General features: G+C 41.6%; 1 protein-coding gene across 1 annotated transcript in view; it reads right to left on the bottom strand.

Annotated features, from left to right (window-relative positions):
* ANTXR1 (ANTXR cell adhesion molecule 1) overlaps window positions 1-12,694 on the bottom strand; it is a 181,850-nt gene that overhangs the window by 103,648 nt on the left and 65,508 nt on the right. The window contains exons 11-12 of the mRNA XM_054019546.1: window positions 11,580-11,649; window positions 9,574-9,652 (exon numbers count right to left, since the gene is read on the bottom strand). Of these exons, the coding sequence (XP_053875521.1) occupies window positions 9,574-9,652; window positions 11,580-11,649 (149 nt within the window). The remainder of the gene's footprint in view (window positions 1-9,573; window positions 9,653-11,579; window positions 11,650-12,694) is intronic.

Here is a 12,694-nt window from a genome sequence, read left to right as displayed (position 1 = left end):
TCTATGCGCTCATATAAAGTTCCGCCTATCCTCAGAGGGAGTCTGCGGAGCTGCACCAATTTACACTAGCTAAGGATCTGGCCCTCTATTTCAATGATCACTGTATTTGGAAACACAAAACAGCACGTACAGTGCTAGCCTGTCTCCCCGGGCTAGGAGGGAGTGGCACCGAGCCCAGAGTCTGGCTCAGGTTCCTTTTACTTAGGACTTCAGCTTTGTTTCTTCCACATAAAATTCATATAGCACATCAATCATCCTTTCCCCGCTAGCCTGGGGATTTCTGCAGGGGCCTATCTATTCCCTACAGGCCGGAGGGGGAGGGTGTTGTTCTGGGCCCTGCACCACTCTAGGGATGACCCTGCCTCACTTGATCACACTTCCTCATGAAGGGCCTAATTTACCATTGCCATGCACAAGTGCAAAGCTCTATCAAACCAGAATGGTGGCATTTTACCCCCCCTTTGCACTGGTGCAAATGACTAAATGCAATGGTAAATCCAGCTGTAAGTGCCTGCCCTAAGGAACACAATGGGAGTTTTACCATTGACTTCAACAGACTCTAATGACACATTATGGGCAGTAAACACCTTGATGTGCAAACATAACAGGAGAAAGATATAACAAGATCCAATGGCTGGAAGTTGAAGCCAGACAAATTCAAAATAAGACTCAAATTTGTAACAATGCCAATAATTATCCATTGGAACAACCAACCAAGGGAAGTGGTGGAGGCTCCATCTTTTGATGTCTTCAGACCAGGATGCCTTTCTGGAAGATATGCTTTAGTCAAACAGGTGACTGGGATCCACAGAGGAGTAACCAGGTGAAATTCTATATTCTATGTTATATAGGAGGATGGACTAGATGATTGAATGGTCCCTTCTGGCCTTAAAAATCTACAAATCTATGACTTTTTTAACATGATGTAACAAATCAAATAAACAGAACTCCCTGCATCTCTGTGAGCTCCCAGGCAATCATGCTGAATATGTTTCCCAGAGGGCTGCCGAGGTTTGGCTGTGCTGCCAGCACCTCACTGGAAATTGGTTTGGCGTGGATTTTTCAGTATCACTTACAGCTCCTTCCTAGGAATGTCAAAATTTTCCACTCTTGCAAAAACTGAGTCTGAGTATATTAAAAAAAGAGGTTTTTTTCTTTTGAATTAAGTATTTTAAGGCTAAGTTTGTTAGGGTTTCAGTTTTCTTTACAAGATCAGATAAAATCCAAAAGGAAGCATTGGTTACATTTTTTTCCTTGAAGAGTGAAAGAATAGAATCAATGCAAACAAAAACAAGGCAAATTAACCCAAACATATGCAGTTATAATAGCTAGGCAAAGGGCCCACAGGTTTTATGGATACAGCTGATTTTTGTTGTTTATTTACATTTAGAAACACAATTCCTGCAAATTGTACAGGTCGTTAATTCATGTGTTTCATTGCAGTTACCTTCTTCTTCCCTGTTTGTCTGTTATATCCACTCAGTGCATCTAGTCTTTCATTAGGGTCAGATTGTCAACCCTGAGCACATACAGTGATGAGCAGTTACTTAATCCCACAAGTTACTTTAATGGAACTACTGGTGTGAGTAGTTGTTGATTGTTGGGAGTAAAGGATTCACAATCTGGCCTTTACTTTGCAAGCTCTTTGGTGGGAAGGACTGTTTCTTTTGTACAGCCCCTAGCACAATGAGGACTTCTCATCCTGATTTGCGTTTTACTGCCAACAAATATTAAATAATAGTAATTTGGAATGAGGTGTTCATGTGTTTGATTAAAGCCATCAGATGAAACATCCTGGTTACTTAAAACAAATGTTTTTATCAAACAGAGAGAATATTAGAGCTAGTGAATTGCACCTCAGTCCAGTGAAATGTTTCATACATGTTCCATATATACTCATATATATTTCACTAGGGCTATGTCTACACTGTGAGTTAGGGGTGTGATTCCCCTGCTCGTGCACACAGGCTCACAGTCGTGTGGCCACAGTAGCACTAGTAGTAGTAGTGGAGGCACAACTGAGCCATGCCAAGTACAAACCCACCTGAAAGCGGTAGGTATATACTCAGCATGGCTCAGCCAAGCCTGCACGGTCACTGCTAGTGCCACTGTGGCTACACGACCATTTATGCTTGTGCTAGCTTGATAAGAGCTAGAGCAAGAATGTGTACACTAGCAGGGGAGTCACACCCACAGACATAGCTTTAGGACAGGGGTTCTCAAACTGGGGGTCAGGATCCTTCAGGGGGTCGCGAGGTTATTATATGGGGGGTTGCGAGCTGTCAGCCTCCACCCCAAACCCCGCTTGCCTCCGGCATTTATAATGGCGTTAAATATATTTAAAAGTTTATTTAATTTATTGGTGGGGGGGTCGCACTCAGAGGCTTGCTGTGTGAAAGGGGTCGCCAGTAAAAAAGTTTGAGACCCACTGCTTTAGGAGTCACTTCCAAAGTGATCTGGTCATTTAGGTGCCTAACTCCCGTTTAAATCACCTCCTGCTGAAATCAATAGGAGTAAGGTGTCCCAATATATTTGAGAATCTAAATCCTAAGTGGCTAAGCACCAAATTTTCGGTGCCTAAAAATGGGGAAAGGTGCTGAGTAAGATTATCAAAAATGCCGACGCAAGTTAGACTCCTAACTCCCAATGGAATCAGTGGCAGTTAGGAGTCTATCTGCATCTTTAGGAGTTAAAATACCTTTGAAAATCTGGCCCCAAATCCCTGCTGAAAATGGGATTTAGGCTCCTAGACATTAAATGCTTTTGAAAACTTTAGCCTGGATCTAGTATTCTCATTGTTTGATAAAATGTTATATATCTAGAGAGATTGCAGGGCTGGGGGATAGATAGATAGATAGATAGATAGATAGATAGATAGATAGATAGATAGATAGATTTGTCTCTCTCTTTTCTCTATGAGTCTTTAGATGCTGGACACAGGAGGCAGACCCTAAACTGTTAAATTAGCTTAGTTCCACTGTCATCAGTGAAACTGCGCCAGTTTTCTCCAGCTGAGAACCTGGCCGAGGATTTCAGGCTTTGGGTGTTATAAAACTTTGTCAGGCAGGAGTGATGGTGCCGACAGACTCAGTTAGTGATCCGATGATGGCATTAATCAATGCATCAATGATTTAGGAGTCAGGGAGATTTTATGACGCCTTGTATATTTTAGGTAATTGGTTGCTAGGAGTGCAGGTTTACATGAGTGTCAGTTCTCCTCTTAGTAGCTGTTCATTTCTCTTCTTTGAGAAGGGTTGTAGCATTACCAATGAAATGTTAAGAACAGTTAATCCTTGGGTGTCGTGGGTTGGATTCTCTGAAAGATTCAGAGCTAATGCTCTGGATGATGGGTTTTGACAAAAGTGTTGGCGGTGTATATTCCAACAAAAGAAATGTATCTTTGATGAATGAGTCCCATAAGAAACAATGTAACACAGAGCAGTTACAGTAGCACATTTAATGTTGGGCTCTAGAAGCACCCAGGGAAATCTGGCTTGATAATACCTCTTTATACCACTGTGGCAGCATAGAGGGTCTTAAAATGGTATAAAGGGACATTAGCATATCTGAGGATTGGGCCCATCGATTGGCATTTTCTAAAGACCCTATGGGACTTAGGCACCCACTTCCCATTCAAAGCCAATGGGACTTGGGTGCCTAACTCCCATAGCTCCCTTTGAAAATCCCATATTAGTGGGTTGTGTCTGACTGACATTGCCCAATGGGGAGATAGTTTAAATTGGCACCATAGGACTGGATACAGTTCAAATAGAGTGAGATGTGCCAGGCAATTTTGTTCAAACAGCACAGAACTCCACGGGAGAGAGAAAGAGAACGTCTTGTTGAAAGATAATTAGGGAATCATCCAAATGCCAATTGCTGATTTAAATCAAAGCATATTCCTTTCAGACCTCTGTAACTTATTGAGGGGAACTCCCATGAAGTTGGACCCATAACTTCCCTTGATGTCTTTGAAAATCTCCCCCCGAGAGAGAGAGAGATTGATTACTGGTCAAACAATGGAAAAGAAATTTCAGAAGAAAAAATATTCCTTTTTTTAAATCAAAATGTCTAATTTCTCAAAAGGATTAGATCAGCTCTGAGTTTTATATAAATTCCTTTCCATCCATTGATGGACTTTAGATAGTTTTGTATGAAACAACCTTCTTCCGAGAGTTATGGGGGAAATGACAGAGTCTATCTTGAAGATCTCCAAGCCATGAGAATGTGTTGTAAGAATTTGTTGCTATGTTGTAGAATCGTGTAAGAAAGAAGTGGTAAAGCCCATTACAGTATTCAGTCCCTTTATTTGGAGGTCTGTTCCTTAACAAGCTATTTTCCAGGGTTTTCTGCCATCTACATTTAAAATGTCCGAACCATCTCCTTTGGGAGACTACTCCACAGCTAATAATCTCACTGATATCATGATACACATATACATCTGATGAAGTGGGTTCTAGCCCACGAAAGCTTATGCCCAAATAAATTTGTTAGTCTCTAAGGTGCCACAAGGACTCCTCATTTTTTTTTTTTTTTTTTTTTTTTTTTTTGCTGATACAGACTAACACAGCTACCACTGAAACCTGTCACTGATAGGAAAGTTTCTGAATATAAACATTCCTTTTGAAAGTTTATACCCACGGGCAACAGCCTCAGATATTCACTCCCCTCTCTGATGTTTACGCCCTTTACAAACTGGCAGTTGCGTCCCCCTGCTCAGAGGTCATTTTGCCATGTTATAATATGTTATTCCAATCTTTCATCATAAGCTCTTCCCCTCTCGTCCCTGTGAGCCTGATCCAATGGTGAGTCTTTCCATTGGCTTTAATGGGAGTTGGATGTTGGCCAGTTCTTTGGACAAATGCTTGCTAGAAAGAGAGCTAATGCTAATTGTTTGCTGGGGGTATGCTTACACTGTAGCTGGCAGAGAGCCTCCCAGCCCGGGGTAGACAGACACATGCTAGCATCAAAGGAGGTGATGCGCTAAAAATAGCAGGGTGGACATTTGAGGCTCCAGAAGAGCCTCAGGCTAGCTACCTGAGTTCAAACCCATGAGGCTGGGTAGGCTTGGATTCGGTAGCTAGCCCAAGCCTCCACCAGAGCACAATGTCCACACAGCTATTTTTAGCACACTAGGTCAAGCTAAACTAAAGCCAGTGTCTACCCACAGCTCTCTCCCAGCTACAGTGTAGACATCTGTGAAACCCTAGATAATGCTTCTAATGTGACTGACTGGATCTTTATTTTTCAGTAATTAATGCTGGGCCTGCATCTATACGGCCTTAAATATGGGATTCAGGTGGGTGGAGGAAAATCTGAACCCAACTCCATGTTTACAAACAGTCCCAGTCTTCAGAACAGAACAAAGCTCCCTGCATCCAAACACTCCTGACCTTCAGACTGCTTGAAATCTGGATCTGAACTTCTGGCTAGAACCCGTCTCCAGCCAGAAGGATTGTTACTATGATTTCTTGAGCTATTGATAGAATTTCAAACTTTGCAGCTCACAAGTCACACTGGACTTGGAAATGAGACAGGTGCACCACACTCCATTTGCTGATTCTCCAGACTTGGGCAAACACATATATTTTAAAGAAGCATACATACATTCTGGTTCCTCAGAGGTTTCACATAGCATGGTGCCACGCACTTTCATCTTCTGAGTAGGAGGCCAGTCCCCAAACTTCAAGAAATATGGAAACACTGGTGTGGGCACCACTTTCTGAATGAAACCTCTATTTGCTTACTCATTTGCTCAACAAACCGCAGCTTCTGGTGAGCAATGGTTCTGAGAGTTAAAGCGTTTGCACAAGTGCCAAACACTGAGCTGTTGTTGTGATCCGGGTGGGAGATGAACAGACAGGAAGAATTTGTGGTACGTTCAGGACATCGTTCCAGATCTAGGGCAGTTTTTGCATGCTGTCTGAAAAGAGCTTCACTGACGTGCCATGGAGAAAAGATTTACTTCAGTCTTTACAGACGACCTATTCCCTTCCCTCCCCTCCAAGGTTTGTTTGCAAAGTGAGGAAAGAAGCTCTCTCTGCACTGTGCTGTCACCTCCTGCTGCAGCTTTCCAAATTTACTGGCTTTGGCGTGATTCTGCAAACACACATGTGCTCATCTTTCAAGCTTGAAGCCAGTCGCAACTATTCATCAATTGCCTGAAGTTATGCACATATGTAAGCATTTGCAAGATTGGAGCCCTTGTTTTAGCTTTCTTTAAAGAGATCAGAATCTGAGAAATTATCCCGGTTACTATGTCTACAGCGGGTGCTATTTAAACACAGACAATAAATAAACCCCTCTCTTCTCCTAGGGTGACCAAATGTCCCGATTTTATAGGGACAATCCTGATATTTAGGGCTTTTTCTTATATAGGCTCCTATTACCCCCCACCCCGTCTCAATTTTTCACACTTGCTGTCTCGTCACCCTATCTTCTCCAAAAGAAACTTTACAAACAATTTAAGAGACATTTACAACCAAATTTTCAAAGCAGGTCACTGAGTTTGAATGCCATGCTTGACACACCACATGCAAACTACATTTTCAGAGATGCTGGAATTGATCTGAATTGGGGGTGGGGTTGCTCAGCATTTTTGGAAAACAAGCTTATGGTTTCACAGGTTGGATACTCAAACTCAGAGGTACTGAAGATTAGCAGGTATTTTTGAAAAGGTGGCTGTCACCGGGAATACTGCCAGAACCAACAAAAGCTTTCAAATTGGAAGAAATTTTCTATGCACCCAGTGTAGGTGAAATGATCACCATTATGCAGCCTATTGCCTGGAAATAATTCCCACAAAAATATTAGGGGAAGTATCAGTGAAAAGGTTGCTACAAGTATCAGGGGGTAGCCGTGTTAGTCTGTATCTACAAAAACAACAAGGAGTCTGGTGGCACTGTTAGTCTTTAAGGTTGCTACAGTGAGTTCTATCCATCTATGTTCCAATTAAGTGATGAAAGCTCCATACTTAGGATCAAATTTGGGTCACTTAGAACAGACAGAGATACAAAAATATACTGTACATACACTTGTGCAGTGCCATATCTGTCTCTCCATCTATGAGTCTCTGAAATCTATACCGCTATACACACATTTATAGAATGAACAAGCAGATTTAAATAATTTGTGTTTACCTCTTGATATCTAGACATACCGAATCTGCTGATTTTTACCTTACTCTGAATGTGTTGGCTGAGTAGCCTCCCGATACAGAACATATGGAAAACCAGAAATTCAAAGGAAGAATTTTTTTTTAATTAGAATGTTGAATCCTACAAATCTTGTGTTTTAAATGTTCTCATGCTTCTTGCATGAAGCATCATCCGACAGGGACTGCACTAAAGGAACAGCTCATTGCTTTTATCCTAAATGTTGCAAGCGAGAACAGTTATGGGGGGGAAAGGATAGCTCAGTGGTTTGAGCATTGGCCTGCTAAACCCAGGGTTGTGAGTTCAATCCTTGAGGGGGCCACTTTGGCATCTAGGGCAAAATCAGTACTTGGTTCTGCTAGTGAAGGCAGGGGGCTGGACTCAATGACCTTTCAAGGTCCCTTCCAGTTCTAGGAGATAAGATAACTCCATTAATTTTTTTTTTAGTATCCATCCCCTTCTTGGAAATGAATGAAATAATCAAGTTCTGCTCTCACAATTCATATGTGAGCTGCTCCATTGAAGTCAATGGGGCCAATATTCCTTTGGTGTAAATTGTCACACTGCTGTTGGAGCTAAGACAATTTACACCGAGTATCTGCCCCATGTTGCAGATGTCAAACAGCTGCATTTTGCTGTCTGTGTTGATCATATCCATATCTTGCTTCAAAAGGCAAAGCAGAAAAATTGTACATAGTTCTCTCTCTCTCTCTCACACACACTTTCATCATGGCAGCAAAGAGAACTTGAATTGAAATATCAAATCCAGCTGAAATAAAAGCCTCTCTCTCAAGGCATAAAGATGCCCTTGTCAATTGCAGAGAAATAAGCCTTCATCTCAGCTATGAAAACCGATGGGTTAATCGTGTAGACAATGCTGGTGTCTCTAGACAATCTTGTTGTTGTTGCGACAGGTGAAATGGTACAGGAGATATTTTCCCCCTAAGCCTGTGCATCAGTGTTCATGGATCACAACTGAATAGTCTTGGTATGTGGATATTACATATCTTGGCCTTCCATTAGCTCCACATAGAAACATGTTGCAATTTTGTTTGGCAGATTTGAAGGGGGCAGGCAAAGAGACCTGCCATAAAAGTCTTCAAGTCAAATCCTGCAGTCCTTTCTCAGCCAAGACTCCCCGGGAAATTTTGGCTGAATAATGACTGCAGGAATTGGTCCTTCGTATGAAATTTATGACAGTGCAGAGAGCCAGCATAAGGTGTAAGAGCAGGGCATAGGCTTTATGCTAGTCTCTCTGAACAGTGATGAAGTGAAGAAAGCCAGATGTAAACACATCATTGCATGAAGAACGAAGTTTTAAATGGCATCAATATGGGTGTCGATTACTGATGCTTAGAGATCCAGGGCCAGACCCCAAAAGATTCTGAATATCTTTTGCTAGGTGCTAAGGGTCTCAACTCCCACAGGTTTCAATGGTAACCTAAGGTGCTTAGAATCACGCAGGAGGCACTCAGCTCCTGGTAGGGTTGTGCCCTATAACTGTGACCTTACCTTAATAAAACAGCTTATTTCAAAACAACAGTATATAACAGAACCCCCTTTTCACTAGCTTAAGACCACACAGGTCAGTCAAAAGGCTTGACCAAACTTATGAATCTCACATGCTATGTACATGGATCCCAATCCTATACATTCTATTCAGTCAGAACTCCCACCTTCTCATGAGATTCCCAATATTTTCTGTTTTCATGAGCACAAAGTAAATTCCTCCCAAATCTCCTTTATCCTTACTACCATGAGGCCTCCCTTCCCAATGGTCTTACTTTAGCAGAATTAAAACCCGCTTCAAGACAACGGTGTTATTAACAGTAAGAATTTGCTTTCCTTTGCTCTGGCTGCTGCAAGAGGCTTATGAGAACAAGTGACTCAAGCATTGCTAGCAAAGGAGGATGTGGGGTCAGTGCCAGCTCTGCACTTGTGCAGAGCTCCCCAAACTTCTGGGGGGATATCGATTTATAGACAAAGTGTCTGATTGTCACTGCCTTGCAACTTCTGCCATCATTTACATCTATGCAAAGTGGGTTTAAACAGCTACCACTGGTGTGAGTGGACATGTCTGATTAGCTGGTGCAATTTGCACTCACCGTGCAAGGAGCAAAGCAGTGGAGAACCAGGCCCTGACACCTCTGCTATATCACAAAACCACTTCCTCGTCTCCCATACATGCTCTATCTCAGATAGAGCACGAGCTGCTTGCTCCAAACCCATGTTAAGGTGCACACCACATGGGGAATGGTAGTGCATGAGGGCCATGCATATGAGCTCACCACTAAGGCAGAGAGGTGGCTCCTTAGCATACCACTCACCCAAGCCTCAAGCACCAGTACAAGCACAGCTTATATGTGGTTTAGAACCCTTTTGCTACTGAAAAATTTTATGCACAAAAGTTGAAACTTACACAGTGTGTGCTGGAGATGATGACAGAGCTTGAGATGAAACTGAGGCCGTCATTCATGCTGACCTGAAGAGCTGCCTCCCTGCAAAAAAAAAAACCCAGGACAGCCATCTGCCATGCTGCATCAGACACGTGCCCCCCTTGAATCTGGGATCCTGATATCAGGCTCTGGCCAGTACCTGATATTTCAAACATAGGCTAATTCCCCCCATCCTCACTGCCCCATACCGCTATATTGTAATGCACTCAGCCAACTGTGCAATGTATTATATGGAGAAAAAATTGACAACGCTGAGAAAAGAAGGGAGCAAAATATCACCTCTTCATTCCCTTAGTCCTAGGCCCAACCTAGCCTTAGCACAATTTAGAGCAGCTTCAGAGTTGCTCTATATTTTCCTTAACTGGCTGTATTATCTGGTATCTCTACTATCTGGTTAACAATTGTCTGTTCTGTTTATTAGGATCAGAACATACATACAAACTCCCTCTCCAGCATAACAACAGGGTATTCCCCACTCCCATATAAAGAACTGTTTTCCCTCTACTAACTGACACGGGATTAAAAATTACATCATCTTCCTCGAGCTCTGTACTTTCTATTCCAATTGGGAATAAAAAAAAACACTTGACCCTCTCAGTTCATCGGTTGAGAGGAAGTCACAAAAATATGTCAAGCACTGCGGAGTACAGAGCGCAAAGCCCAAAACAAGGGACATGACAGCTGGGGACAAAGCATTCTCTAGTGAATGGTTCCTGCTATGGAATGAATTTCCAGAGGAGATTAGACTAAGATAGAATCTGCCTGTCTTTAGGGAAAGTTGCAAAAAACTCTCTTACTACCATATCGCATTTCCACCATAACCAGAATGACATTTACATCATCAGCCCCGCTCTGCTTGCTTCCCACACAAAATGAAAAACAGAAATGCCTTCCTCAAGCAGAATTCCTATAACCCAAAAGGAAGAGGAAGGAATGACTCCATGAACTCTACTAGGGACCTCGCTATTGCCAATCCAATGCATGTGAAAAGAGATGAGATACCTTGGTGATGGACAGCAGTACAAAATCTTTGGATACAGTGGAAAGTTAGGAATGCACCTGCCTGCCTTATCGTTATGGTGATGTTACTATGGGAGAGGCAGTGGGAAGAGGCAATGGGACACAAACAAGCAACACACATTTAAAAAAAAAAATTGTATGAGCTCTTAAACCTATTAACAGGCCAGATTCACAGAGTCTGCAGGTGATGACTGATTTCACGCAGCTCCAGCTCCAGGGCTTCACGGTAGTATAACATTTAGTATAACATTGTGCGGAAGAACTGAGCAGATGCAGTGACTGCTGTCCAATAACAAAATGGTCTCTTAAAACTGAGGAATGATGATGCACTGCAGAACTTCTAGAGCTGTGCAGTATGGGCAGTCAGAGACAAACTAATTCAGCATTGTCTCCCATGCTTTGAGCCAATCATGCCATCCTTTTTCACATAAGTCAATGGTAACTGACTTATGTGTCAATGCCCATTCAAATCAGTTGACTTGAATGGCTCTGGATCTGGATTTCTAAGTGAGAAAGGGCAGCAGGACTGGGCCACTTCTGTCTTATGACCAGTTCTCCCCCTTTTTAACTGTCTCCCAACTCCCAAAGATCAGCAGATTTTCACAAAATCCCGTTGTTTGGATCATATCTTGAGTCACAGGAGCACTGGAGGCTCAATACCCCACTGTCTAGCTTTACACTATTGAAATAATTTCAGAGAGAGCTTCTAAGGCTACTGTTTTACAATTAAGTTAAGATCTAGTCAGTCCTGACATGTCCATACATGACCAACAGACTGTGGTTCAGTTTTCCTGTGTGGAATTTGTGGGATAGGAAGTAACTGTGGCCCAGTTTAATAGTGAATACAGGGATAGATGTTAGTTAAAAGCAGGCAAATCAATTATTCTTCCTCAGGCAATAAATGGGATCAGTCAATTTCAAATGCTGGTGGATATCTCTAAGAACTTACATGCCAGCTTCTCGTAATACAGGTGCTGGGCAGAGCAAATAGGTATCTTCTACCACGAAAGGTTTCTCATCTGGAGAAAGAAAGAGAGAAAGTGGTCTGATGTGTGAGGAGATTGGTACCACACCATTTATAAATTAGGATTACCATAAAATTTACAACATCTTAATTCTCTCTCATGGTATATAAATAGGCTTTGAAGGATTAGATTTTTAATCTGTAAACATCAGTACATGTCTGTTTCGCTGTACACATACAAACTGCTGAGGAAATATTTCCACTGATAATAGCTGAAATGTAGAGTTAAACAAAGTGAGAAATATGGTGCTTGAGAACTTAGAGTTTAATGTAAAGATATTTATTTTGTATAGTTTGACATGTGATGTTGACAATTTGTGTTTTAATGGTTATCAAACCTTAATTTTTTTTAATATCAGCATCAAACTGTCATTAAATAATTATTGGTTGACCCTCCCCCAGGTGACAACCCCATTAATTTTCCACTGTGAAAATTTAAGTTGATAAAAATAGGGAAAATATTGCTTAAAGTCCATAGTCTTGTGCAACTGTGAAAATTTAAATAGATACAAATAAAAGAAAGATTAAAAATAGATGTCTCTCAAAATTATTTAAAAAAAAATCGAATTCTGCCAAACCTATATATAAACACATGGAGTGGGGGTGGAAATCTAGTGGTCAGACTGCATTGAAAACTCCTGGATTCTATCTCTGGCTCCCCACTGACTTGGTGCGATGACCTTAAGCAAATCCATTTTACCTCTCTGTGCTTCAGTTTACCCACCTGTGTAATAGGGATAATAATACTTACCTGCCTCTGGGGTGTTGTGAGGCTCAGTTAATTAAGAGAAGTCCCATGCATGCATGCCTAGGTGCGTTTAATATACTGCTCTCTCTGCTATTGCACTATGCAGTTACTAGAACCGGGTGAAATTTTCAACAAAAAATGCAGATTTGCCAAAACACACATTTCACCAATTTGTGTCAGTTTTCCTGAACTGTTCATTTTGACAAACAAACCAAATAAATTCAGAAAAAGTTGACATTTTCCAAACAAAATATTTCAATTTTTCTCTGTTTGAAATGACTTTTTCTTTCAA

The sequence above is a fragment of the Malaclemys terrapin genome, chromosome 2 (genome assembly GCF_027887155.1).
Source record: "Malaclemys terrapin pileata isolate rMalTer1 chromosome 2, rMalTer1.hap1, whole genome shotgun sequence".
Classification (NCBI taxonomy): domain Eukaryota; kingdom Metazoa; phylum Chordata; order Testudines; family Emydidae; genus Malaclemys; species Malaclemys terrapin.
Note: the sequence above shows the minus strand (reverse complement) of the source record. Positions and strands in the feature narration are given on the sequence as shown.